Here is a 13365-nt window from a genome sequence, read left to right on the forward strand (position 1 = left end):
AAGTAAAACTATTTTTTATAAGCATTTTACGAAATGTCTATGGGAAAATAAATGCCAGATAAAAATCTCTGGTACAGTGCTGAAGCAGGAAGTAGGCGGCCACTTTGCCTCTCTATTTAAATCCCCCTTTTTATCCTGTAATCATGTATCTTGACACTTTGGCTTTGGCCTATCAGCCATAACCTTTAACTTGAGGTCAGTAAACAGGTTATTTCACTGTTGGAACGTCAGGCACCTCAGGTCAAACGCCAAGTAATCAGATTTGGGATTTTGGGAGGTGTTTATTGGGCATCATACTTGCTTTGCAAACTAGGCAGACCGAGTCAGTACAGTGCCTGTATCCCTCCTGTTGTTCATCAGACTCACCTTGACTTTTTAGGTTAATTGCATACAGAGGCCCACTGCAGCCGTTTTACACCTGGCATCTCACAGTAATCATCTTGTCGTCACTTGGGGATGCAAACCGGCCCAAAGCACTGCTTTCGCGGATAGTTTGCTCTCCTGCTTGATGCGTCGTGTGGGGCTACAAACACTGCATTGTATCACTTAAGACCTCCAGTCCAGGGCCTTGATTGAACCAAACCTAATGCGAACCAGGGAAACTGTCAAATGGACATTTCTCTTGGTTACAAAGTCAGGGTAACCATCGAGCCACTAATTCCGCATCTGATTCTTGTCACTTTTCAACAGCTATACTCTCACTACTTATGTGATAAATGGGATACTTTGACATTTTGAATTTAATTATTTTATTTCACCAGGCGGCATTTCTATGCATTGGCATTTATCTAAAGTTCTGCAAGCTACCAAAGTGAGCTTTTTAAATGTCAAACTAGCAGGTAATACTCACAGCAAGCTAGTTAGCTTGTTTGCCTGTGGTTAAAATGCTAACGCTAGCCAGCGGTTATGGTGGCTGAAGGACAAGAAACATTGCCCTGCGTGCCTGTAGGAGAACAAAATACCAATAATAAACGTGATTTGTATTATAGCACTTTTCAAAAGTTATAATGTGCTTTATAGCAAAAAATAGAACTCGGTAGAATTGAGAAGATGGATGGCAAAAGGCCTATCATGAAATAAAAATGATTCACAATGTAAATGTATCCCTTTAGGAACCCCAAGACGGGAAAGATGCACCTGCTTCAGAGTGCATTTTAAATTCAAAGGAATGAGAGAATCTGATGAGGCTAGTCATAATTTAGTCCACATTTGGAAATCTCTGTTAAAAAGAAGGAAAACTGAATGCAAGAAAAATGTTGACAGTAACTTGTTTCACTTTACTTACCATCCTGTATTGTAGGTTTTAGAAGAAGAGGCCACCTGCTGATTTTTGTGTGTTGAAAATTTTGAGTGCCTTGGTTTTCCTCTGGTATTTTGGTTTTAGTCTACATCACATTTTAATAGGCTACTATTCGACACTGTAGAAGTGAGGCGTATTTTTTTATTTGAAGGAATGTTTTTGCTTGTTTTTGAGGTAACTCATTGGCAAGTGTTCGCACTGATTTAAAGTGATATTTCATTTTGGTGGAATATTTTCACTTTTTTAGCAAGCATAACCTGAATGAGTTCATTGTCAGTCAACCATTCCCCAACACTTATTGCCCAAGCCTATTGAGGGCTGAAAAGAGACAAAATTGTTTTTTTCTGATTGTGGACTCAGAAAACATCACCATAGTTCATAGAATGAGAGGTATGATGTCTAGATAGGGTTTTAGACATAGGTATAGTAACACAGCTATAGACAACCAGAGAGCTATGTCCTAATTGGTGATTGACTGTTCATGAACTCAAGTGTGCTAGAAGTGAAAATGTCACTATAATTAAATATTGTCTTGAACGTTGTAAATGGGTTTCTTAATCTATTTAATTCACTCTTTTGCAAGTTGTGTATAATTTAATTGGCTATTGCTGTATAATATTTTTAATTAACAACTATTTATGTGGTCTGCATTTTGTGTATATTGTAGGAAAATGACATGCCCCACATACACATTTGGTGGTCCCAACTGTTCATGTGAATGCAACTTATTTTATTGACCTGTGAACCACTTTTGTCATGAAGAAAAAATAAAGTGAACACTACATGTACTGTGGAATTTCAATACTAATGCAGTATTGAGACTTATTGATATACTTTTTTTTAGATGCCTGCTGTTGATTATATCATATGGGATATAGGCGACTATTGTCTCATTGTGGCCGGAATATACACAAGCATTTAGCTGGAAAATCCAGTAGGTTTCTCTTTGTAGCAGTTTGTTTAGGCGGCCAGTACAGAGCACGCCTCCTACAGAGCACTCCCATAGGCGAATCCATCTATCCAAAGAGCACCTCAAACCGCCAGGCTACCTCAAACAAAGTCCGAAGCGCTCCTTCCCAAACAAGAAAAATGTCTGCATCTGCCAGAGGGCCATCACAATGGCATTTGTGTTCACGGCTATGTGTATTTCACTTCTCCATTTCTCGCCTATGGGCGTGCTCTGTACTTAGGGGGCGTGCTCTGTACTGGCTCCGGCCGGAGCTGCCTGGACCCTTATTAAACTAATCTAACTATACCTTATGTCGGCCTATTTGGGCAATACTATCTTTTACGATGTTGATTTCTGATTGGCAAGGTAAACATTGGCAGTTTGTGGTCTTACCGTATGTTAATTGTATCATGTTACGTTCAGTTTACGTTCTGCAAGATCTTAGTTCTTATTGGTTACAGAGACTACGGCCCCTCCCCCGTATTCATATTTTACTAAAGGGGCGTGACAAGTGGCAGTGAGTGGGGGTAGGGCAGGGGTAGGGTGAAAAACAACAAGGACTTGGCAGCTCCAGGAATGCCAGGCAAGCGTCAGCCAACATTTTAAGAATTTGTGTGATTTACGGCATTGAACTGACAATGTCTTTCAAGACAGCTCGTACCGCTGTTAGTGTAAGCCGCGCGTTGTGGACTAAAGCAGGGAACAGGATTCCTCCTGTTGGGAGATCTTGTAGTAGAGGGAACGCGTCGTGCTCCAGATGTGTGGGTACTGGAACTGGACGGCAGGACGTCGGTAAAAAAAACCAAAACGATGAGAAAAGTTGTGGCTCAAAGTCCTGCAGAGACGCGCCTTTATCCAGCGAGCCGTCACCAGCAGCTCACGGTTCACAGCAGCTCCCACCCCGGGCTGGGGGTAAGAAAGGAGCACGGGAGCCCCTGGGGGGCACTGGTGGTGCCACTGGTCTTACTGAGCGCACGTACTCATCCACCGCCACTAAAACGGACCAGAAGACTTACCTGTGGGCTCGTTACAACGGTATGAAACGGCTGATTCACGGTAAGTGGTACAGCTCCGTGTGTCTCGCTATTATATATATTTTTTTATTATAATAAACTCTTTGCACATTTCAACATTTTCCTGCCCTGGCACATAGGAAACCGCTTTAGTCATAACCACGTCACCTGTTCCCAGAATAAACATGTTGCCAACTTGAAGACTTTTTGTTCGGGGATTGTGTTGTTCATCCTCTGTTGACCTAGCCTGACTCCGCCATCTGGCAGCGTCAGGTTACTGTTGACCCAGTGCCAAAGCAAAACGTGCATTCCCATCATGGAATGCACGGAATTTCCATGCATCCTGAGTTTTAATCTGGCCAGTAAAATGCCAACCCATCTCTACTGTATGCTGTCTAATGAACTAGTACTGCCATATAAATAATGTTTTGAGATATGACGGAGTATTTAAGTCTAGAAAGGGAGATATTTCCATTAGCAGAGCAGCTGAAGGTGAACTTTCCTCAGAGTGGGTATAGATATGGTATCTATATGTACTATCAATGGTATAGATCCATCCCCTCTGTTGCCCCCACTGAACTGTGCCAGGATGTCCCACTTTCACCCATCCAGTCTGACGGTCACATGTTCATTTTCCAGTAAGGGTTTAGAGTGAGATTGTGAAAGGGATTCTAAAATCGTTGTTTAGTTTGTGCCTGTGTGTGTTTGCTCTGCAATGCAAACAATCAAACCATCTGAAATCAAAACCTTATTTTTTTTCCAGTTCCCCCCCCATCAATTGTAGAGTAATGAATCATTGAATCTGAGCACATCTTTCATGATCTGTTATCCAAATGGAGAATCTAGTTCATTGCCCGTTTTCCCCCCTAGACCATATTTATTTAAACAAGGTTTAAATACAGTTGGATTCAGTGCAATGAGTTGCACGTTGCCCAACCTCTCTGCAATCCTGTTGCTGCCTGCCTCACTAGAGTGACTGCATGCTTTGCTTTGCCCTGCAGAAGTGCTGAATCAGCAGGTTTCCTAATCTCTGCATGCTTTTCCTCTGAAAAAGTTCAGCGCTGAATTTTCAACTTGAGTCAAATGTGGTGGAACGGCTCAAACGTATTAGTTCATTTGGATTACGCGTCATCCTCTTAATTCTGATTAGTCACTGTGAGATGTGTCTAAATTGATCTGTATTGTACGCATTTAATTTGAATGGGGGTTTTTTCATCCGCAATCTCTGGATCATCAGACGTGGTCCCACCAGGCGCCTGTACCTCGCTCAGCTCCTCCACCATCTTTGCCAACAACGAGGTCAGCCTGGCCGAGGTGGACATCTACGGCTTCGACTACGACTACACACTGGCCCTCTACTCGAGCGCCCTCGACGCCATGATCTACGACAGGGCACGAGACTTCCTCATCGAACACTTCAAGGTCTGTTCCAGGGGCTTCAAGTGTCTCGACGTTCAAATAGTTATTTAGATTCCGAAATCATGAATCCATTTTGTTCCCTCTTGCTTGACAGTACCCTGAAGAGATCCGCAAATACGACTACATTCCCAACTTCGCTGTCCGAGGCCTTCACTATGACATTGAGAAGGTGAACGTTATGTCCAAGCCCTTCTTTGGAGAAGAAAAAAAGTTTTAAAGTGCAGCAGGAGAATACAGATCATTACAAGTGAAACTGCTTTTTACCCATCCTCAAGGGTCTCCTGATGAAGATAGATGCGTTCCATTACATTCAACCAGGAACTGTGTATCGGTGAGCATTGATACTCTCTTTGTGTGCGAAAAGGTCCCAAAACGCAATGCAATTTAGCTCACAATTATTACCAACACTTTATTTATTTTTTATTATTACCAACAATTACTAGTACTTGTGATCCTCCTTCTACGCTACAGTGATTTCTGTCCATGTCCTCCTCATGCCCATCCCTGCTGCTGAAGGCGATTTTATATTTTTTGTCTGATCGTGTTGTTGCCCGGCTCTTAGCCTGGGTAAACCCAGCCCCCATGTGACCTGCTCCCAGAGTTCTCAGTCACCTTTCAGTGACTCGTGAGCAGGGTAAGCCTGAGAGCAGGTCACTGGGGGCTGGGTTTACCCAGGCTACCTGGCTCTCACATGCTGTGGTGCATTCATTCCTCTGTGACATCTCCAGGGGCCTGAGCCCGTTGCCAGATGAGGAGGTCCTTCAGCTCTATGGGGGGACGCACCATGTCCCTCTGCAGCAGGCCAGCGGCTTCTATGGAAAGGTGAGGCGGAGAGTTCTATGTAAACACAATTCATCTATCAGGTCAGTGGAGGGCAGACCTGGGTGGAAAAACGTACCAGTGCCTCAAAATATTTTTTTTTATATACCGTGTGTGTGTGTGTGTGTGTGGGGGTGTGTGTGTGTGTGTGATGAATATGTCAATTTCATATAAAGTATGTATGCTTCTCTGTATGCAGGCAGGGGTGTAGTGGAGGATAAACGCAAGTAAACACCAGTTTACCCACCTCTTTGAAAGAGTGTACTCACCTATTTTCCAGATCAACTGTAACAATCAATGAGGGGAAACAAGGTGGATAAACGACTCACCTTGGATAGTTTACCCACCTCTGTATTTACCACTACATCCCTGTGTGCAAGCATTCAATAGGGCCTGGCAGATTGAAATAGAGTCTTGCTTAACATTTTAGGCTCTGTCGTAATCTCATGCAGCAACTCTGGAAGTGCGCTTGGGGATTAAATGTGTTTGCTGTCCACAGTTATGGCGTTACCACTACATAAATCCTCTAATCTCAACTGACGACATGAATAAACTGAAAGGCAGTTTTCTAAACCCAAATAAAGCGGACTAAAGCTGGACTCTGTGTCCAACAAAATCCGTTGTTCATAGTTCAGCAAATTCCTATTGAGTCTGACAAACACACACAGGTAATTTGACCTGTTAACTAATTAGGAGTGGACTGGTTCAGGTTTTGACGTTTTGGCTCAAATAGTTGATGGTCCATCGAGTCTTTTAAGTACCTTCCTGCAGTGTGAAGTATGAAAAACAGTCCTGCCCAAAGTCATTTAGCTGTGGCTCTCGTCTCCATTGGGGATGAGCTGTTTGCAGGGTAGTCCCAGTGCTTCCAATTATTTAGCTTTATAATTAAGAAGCGGTTGAAAGGACGTTGGAGAGGTGTGTGTTCGTTTTTACAAATCCACACACGTTTCTTGCGTCCCTCCTGAGCAGGTGAAAATAAATCTCAAGCATTTAAAAAAAAAATCTCTCAACACAGGGGCCAAAGGTGAAGCAGTTCATGGACATCTTCTCCCTGCCAGAGATGACCCTCCTCGCCGTGGCTAACGACTTCTTCGTCTCCAACAACATCGAATACGACCCAATTCACCTCTACAAGGATGTCTCGGTGAGGCCACGCCCACTGACTGACACATGCTGAGAATTCTGTAAACAAAACAAACAAAACACAACAATTATGGTTCAAATATGCTCTTTTTAATAGTTTTGAAATTGTATTTGACACATTCTGTAGTTCACACATTATTTAGGCCAATTTCACACATTCTGGAAACCACCTCATGAACCACCCCAGTGGTGTCCCGTGAGCGACCCCCACTTTGGGAACCACTACTCAGCTCATAGAGAGAAACATCGTGATGAGAAACATTGTGAAGCATTTCATTGGACTGTTTTCGCAGAGTGTGATTCTTCAGCTGGCGGCTCAGCTCAGCTTCAGGTATCTGTTGACCTCAGTGAAAGCTTGCCATGGATTCACATGGGTATATAGAGGACAATAACTGCTCTGTCTTGGTCCTGTGGTGAGAGGGGTTTTTAGTTACAGGACAGTGCACGGTGTCCACTATCATATTCATCCCAATGTTGGTTTGACACAGCGACCCCGCTAGTTTTCAGCTTCTTACCTCGCCTCACCCCACGTTGCAATTCGTCATATTTTCCTGCAGCGAACGAGGGCACCATGAACATTTGGAGAGCACAGATTGACCGTTGGAAACTGTTATCCCTGTCTAATATTGATCTCCTCCATTAGGAAGCGATTGGTATGGTTCACATCAGAGGCTACATGTACAAATGGATCATGCAAGATCTGGGTGAGCAATCCATTTCTTACTCAATCTGGGAACCCAGAGTCAATTTTGATTTGAAAAATAGACTCTGGGACAGCCCTACCATTTTTTCCCGGCTTCCTGTACAGCGCGCCTCTCCTGCCACCGTCACTTCCTTTTCCGCGTCCGTGCTCCACTGTTTACAGTCTGAATAGCAACTTGCGCCGCGACTTTGCCGACACTACTAGTCACAACAACTACACCTCCAGTCATTTTCCACTGTTGTTGTGAGACGAGTTGACGCACCTCTATGCAGTGAGTTTTTGCGTTAACGTTATTAGCGGATAGCCGAAAAGGAAAAGGAAGTGACGGAGGCAGGAGAGGCGCGCTGTACAGGAAGCCAGGAGAAAAGGTAGGGCTGTCCCAGAGTCTATTTCTTCTAATAAAAATAGACAGATTGTTTCTTACTATGCTGTTAAGCCAATATATTGCTGAACACGCTCTGACTTCACCGTTACACTTTGCACTGATGAGTGTATTTTCTTCTGCTCTCCATAGATAAGTTCATTCTGAGGGGAGAGGAGACCTATGCTGTGTTGAATCAGTTGGTCAGTCAAGGGAAGAAACTCTTCCTCATCACCAACAGCCCCTTCAGCTTTGTGTGAGTGCCTCTATCAGACAGACAGAGATGTGCATTCGTAAGTGCCAGCTGACTGATGATGAAGGCAAGCAATACTGCTGCAATCTCTGTTATATTGATGTGTTTTTCTGGGCGTCGCTGCACTAGCGCCTCCTCCGGTCGGTCGGGGCGTCTGTTCGGGGGGGAAGGGAACTGGTGGGAATAGCGTGTTCCTCCCACGTGCTACGTCCTGCCGGTGAAGCTCCTCGCTGTCAGGTGAAAAGAAGCGGCTGGCAACTGCGCATGTGTCGGAGGAAGCATGGTGCTGCTCTACGGCTCTCCCCAGATCGGCAGAGGGCGGAGCAGCGACTGGGGCAGCAGGGGGGGAAATTGCACAAGTACAATTGGGGAGAAAATGGGGGAGAAAATCTGAAAAATAATAATAATAATATTGATGTTTTTTCTGTTTGCAGGAATAAAGGGATGATACACATGGTGGGGGAAGACTGGAGAGACCTTTTCGATGTGATCATTGTACAGGCAGACAAACCTCACTTCTTTACTGACTGTGTAAGGTGAGTAAAGTGTTTCTGTGGTGAAGGTGCCACTCTCATCTGATTCAGAAAGGTTATCTGGATTCAACGTATTTCAACAAAAAAAAATAAAAAAAATCACTGAACATGATACATTCACAGTTGTTGTATTGGAGTTTCAATATGTGACTTTTCACCTTGCAATGTCCTTCAATTGTGTTCCTCTCTCAGGCCTTTCAGACGCTTGGATGGAAAGGGTGACCTTCAGTGGGACAAGATCAACAGTTTGGAGAAAGGACAGATCTACAAACAGGTAATACAGAGGGCCAACTGCACAACTCTGAAAAACCAAGATGGCTGCACCGCTCACATTAAGCAACTTTGTTTCCTGTCGTTTCCTGTCTCGTCGACATAGTGGTGCGCACTGCAAACACTGAGTCACATTATGAAATGATTTGTCACTTCAAGCATTTCAATATCTCCCTGCCTTACCAACACAAATGTGAAACGTGATGTCGTTCTTCAGATGATTGTGCAAAAATGGGGTTTGAGAAGGAAGAGCAGCTGGTAGCACTTTGTGAGTCATTTGTCCCAGAAAACCAACCAAACAAGTGCTAGAAGCAGAGTTTGGAAATTATGAATCCATAATGACATGTTTTATATTGATATTTTCCATCTATTCTGCCTGGTTTCCTCACAAGCCATCATTGGCTGTTGCTGCTCGCCGTTCTCAGAACGTATCTACGTATCTCACACACAGCAAGAGCATTGCAGATGTTCTTGCTGACAAAATCAAACATGTTTGAAATCCTCTGGATGTATGAAACTGTTTCTCTGACTCGCTCACACTTAACAATCTTTGGTAACTTCTAACTTTTGTCTTCAAGAACTTTTGTCTGGGGCAGCTAAATCTTAAGTTGTGTAGTGTGTACGCCTTTACTCCTCTCTCTCAAAGCAAAATGTTACCTGCTGCTCCTGGTCGCCTCATCAGAACTCTTAAGGGCAGTTTATAGTACATCGATTTATGGGGGTTGCGACCGACCATGATCATATTCCATCGTTGGTGGCTACGATATAATGTTTATACTTCCAGCGACGGGCGATTTGGCATCTTTTAGATGATCGTTGCCCATCGCCAGGACTTCATTTGGATTCAACTTTGACCCCATCGCTGGCTCCAGAAAGTACTGCTAGCTCTTGTTTTTCTACCTCCATGTCTTGAGAGAAAATGAAAATGCAGCAAATGAAATGAAACTGCGCCTCTGCGATGCGTTCTCCCATCGCCTAGTATTTATACTTTTTACGAGCGACAGCGTTCAAAATCAGCGTCCAGCAATAATGGAACGTAACGTGACGTGCAGCGATGCTCGTCGGGCGATCATAAATTGCTGTACTCTAAACTGCCCTTTATGTGTCTATATGTGTTTAATTAGCCTATTTCACATTACACTCAAAGCAGCCATTTTGTGTCTAAAATGCAGGAAGTAACACGATATAAGAATTACTCGGCGCACTGATATAAATTGTATGTTTCCCTGCAGCGGAGGAACAGCAAACTGGATCTTCTTTTACTTCCTGCATTTTAGACACAAAATGGCTGATTTGCGTGTAACGGGAAATAGGCGCGTATTGCTGTGCATCGACACCGTGCATGTTGCCTCAGTCTTAATAAACTAAATGAAATCCCCTGTGCTTTGTGCCTCTTATTGTTGTGTTTCAGGGGAACCTGTTTGACTTCCTGAGACTGACAGGCTGGAGAGGATCCAGCGTTCTTTACTTTGGAGACCATCTTTATAGTGATTTAGCTGTGAGTGGCACACCATCATGATGCCAGCAGAGATCAATGAATGCATTAGGATTCCACAATTAATCCACATTATTTTTTTCTTAGGTCTTGATGCTGTTTGTTAATCATAATTATTAGTCTTTATGAATTTCATATCACATTTATGGGTCCTTTCAGGGTGTGGTAGAATACTCTCGTCATTATACTCACAGACTGTAGTATTCATATTCTAACACACGGGTGGATGTTGCATCACCCCACACACGTGTCTGATGAAAACCCTTGTACTTGTTGTTGCAGGACCTGATGTTGCGACACGGCTGGCGCACAGGAGCCATAGTGCCTGAGCTGGAGCCAGAGACCATAGTGCTGAGCAGAGGGCAGTATGCTCAGAGTCTCACCTGGCTGCAGGCTCTAACTGGACTACTGGAACGCCTGCAGGTGAGACATTCACTCCAAGCATCTTTGGAGCGGTTCACACATCTTTGGAGTGGTTCACAACGTAAAGACAATATAAAAGAGTTAGCCATAATGAAAGTACATTTTCAACCTGTGGGAAACACGGGGGGGCACAATGCAGCATCGCGCCGGTGTCAAGGCGTCAACATTAGCGTGTCCACCTGGTGTCATGTTTACAATGCTGCCGATTGTGGAGCTGGAGCCGTTAATAACCCATGACTACTGCAGAGTCATTTGACCTGAGAGTGAATACTGATTATACCCTTTCACACTGAAGACAGAAGCCAGATGGTGAGGGGGATGATAGTGGCTTTTTGGACCAAAAGAACTGTGGTGCAGTTCATCCATTAGTAATGAGAATGTCATCTGAACCAACTACAGGACATTACCCCCAAAATAAAGTTTTTATGGGTATAAGGAAACAGACGTTGACATCTGATAGCCAGCAATTCCTCGTGCTTGGAAAGCCTAGCGTCACAAAATGAACAGAGGGCAAACCACAGTCTCTGGGCTCATATTCAGCTATTTCTTCATGTTTTTCTTACCTGGGATGAAGACCGGTTACCAAAACTAAATAAGCCCATTGTGAGTCCATGTACCTCCTGGTTTGCTTGTAAGTGGGCAGTGTGAACCCAAATGAACCAAATACAAAAAAGCAACAATGTAAACCTGGTTTGGACCAAAGAAAACAAACTGTGTTTCGCACCCTTAACCTGAGGATCTGACAATTCTTTGCTAAAATATGGGATAATCTTCCAACTTTAACAGTTTATTTTTTTATATGAGTATGCCTTGATTTGTTCATACTGTTATATTATTTATCCTCTAGATGCATCGGGACACAGAGTCAAAACAGATTTTAGATGAATGGGCCAAGGAGAGAGAGGAACTCAGGTAAATACCACTTATATCTTCAATGCATTTGCTACATTCTAAAATCTCCTTATTCAGCTAAGGATCCACTTTCGTCTCACAATGAACTTGCTTTTGTCAAATTATTTCACTGCATAGATCAATCATCTCAAAGTGAACCCTGACCTTTTTTATCTTCCAGGTTGATCACCAAGAACCTGTTCAACCCTCAGTTCGGCAGCATCTTCCGAACGTGCCACAACCCCACCTACTTCTCCAGGCGTCTGTGTCGTTTCTCGGACATCTACATGGCGTCCGTCAGCTGCCTGTTGAACTACGACCTCTCCTACACGTTCTACCCCCGCCGCACCCCTCTGCAGCACGAGGCTCCGCTGTGGATGGACCAGATGTGCACCGGCTGCATGAAGACCCCTTTTCTGGAGGACATGGCGACCATACGATGAGAGCAGCCACTGCACTCTCCTCATGGACTAATAGGACTTTATGTTCTAGGCCTGGTGAACACTTCAGATAGCCTCATGAGCAAGATGTATTTAGGCAAGTTAATTGCAGCACAATTCCCTGCACAGCCTGGGCAATTCCAACTCCTGTCAGCCCTGTGTCTTGAACTATAGTGAACTACAATGAAGTCACCAGAGGGCGCTGTAGAGTTAGTGCTGGTCAAAGAGCATGCCGGGTTCACTCAACGTCATGGTAGACTGTAGTGGCCTACAGTAGAGTAGAGCAGTGGTTCTCAAACCTTTTCACATCAAGAACCCCTAAACTGACACCAATTAAACCACAGATCCCCATTTGATAAGATTTTGTCCCAGGGTCCCCCATCTTTCTTTCTTTCTTTCTTTATTGGTTTATTGTGACGGGACAATGCACATTAATGGACATGTTCAGAAATACAGAAGCCTCTATATACGAAAACATGTAAATATGCCGGAGTTAGCTAATGCTAATTTACATCCGTAGTCCCCAATAAATATCAAAACAATCACTCATTACATTCATTCAACGCACAAACTGATATACATGTAACGTGTCATCGCAAGAGATACCACAACATTACAGACATCAAAATTACAGCAAAACACAGACAGGATGTACGCAACAAACTGATATACCTGTAACGTGTCATCGCAAGAGATACCACAACATTACAGACATCAAAATTACAGCAAAACACAGACAGGATGTACATGCAGCATGTCAGTGCTAAAAGAAGAATACTACACCTTACATTCGACAGGTTACATGATAACAATACATAGATACAATATGGAAGGCTACTCTACTCTCTCTTAAGTGCTACACTTATGTGGTGAAGTGCCTAGTGCAGGAAGAGAAGAAGATTTGGAAGGCAGCTATTAAGCTAAGTGTTCACAAAATTGGTTTGTTTTAAGCCAGTTTTTGAGCTGGCCTTTGAATTGAATGAATCTGATAAGATCGTAGCTTTTGTGATGACTCTCCCACTCTCCTGTCTCTGTCTGCAGGTGTTTGGGGTCTGCAACCTTTGCCTGTTTGTTTAATGTAGTTTGTGTTGTCTAGTTACTTTCCCTAATAGTTTTAGTTAATAAAATAACTAACCCTTTTAATACCTTTTGAGAGAAGGGATGAGGAAGCGCTGCGTGGGTCCTTAGTAAAACCCTACCCTGATGAAGGCTCTCTGTAGCTGAAATGCGTTGGTCTTTTTAATTGTGATTTAGCCATGCCACAATAAAGGCGTTTTAACTTTTCTACCTGAAACAGAGTGGGCCTTGGACTTTACTCAATTTTTTGACTTTTACAAGGATGCAACTTGAACT

The 13365-nt window shown here is 43.6% G+C and overlaps 1 protein-coding gene across 1 annotated transcript; it reads left to right on the plus strand.

Annotated features, from left to right (window-relative positions):
- The first annotated feature begins 3189 nt into the window (after positions 1-3189).
- On the plus strand, positions 3190-13291 carry nt5dc2 (5'-nucleotidase domain containing 2). The gene is made up of 14 exons (XM_083641708.1): positions 3190-3305; positions 4500-4684; positions 4776-4850; positions 4957-5012; positions 5410-5503; positions 6516-6644; positions 7287-7347; positions 7861-7963; positions 8395-8496; positions 8686-8767; positions 10175-10261; positions 10541-10681; positions 11529-11593; positions 11754-13291. Exons 1-14 carry the CDS (start codon positions 3287-3289, stop codon positions 12013-12015), a joined length of 1461 nt encoding a protein of 486 aa, XP_083497834.1. The 5' UTR covers positions 3190-3286; the 3' UTR covers positions 12016-13291.
- The last annotated feature ends 74 nt before the right edge of the window (positions 13292-13365 follow it).

The sequence above is a fragment of the Poromitra crassiceps genome (genome assembly GCF_964638095.1).
Source record: "Poromitra crassiceps genome assembly, chromosome: 8".
NCBI lineage: Eukaryota > Metazoa > Chordata > Actinopteri > Beryciformes > Melamphaidae > Poromitra > Poromitra crassiceps.

Excerpts from the sequence above, each read along its gene's own strand:
- nt5dc2 (XM_083641708.1), top strand. Across the intron at positions 7,964-8,394 it reads AACAGCCCCTTCAGCTTTGT|GAATAAAGGGATGATACACA; the intron begins GTGAGTGCCTCT and ends TTCTGTTTGCAG. Across the intron at positions 10,682-11,528 it reads GACTACTGGAACGCCTGCAG|ATGCATCGGGACACAGAGTC; the intron begins GTGAGACATTCA and ends TTTATCCTCTAG.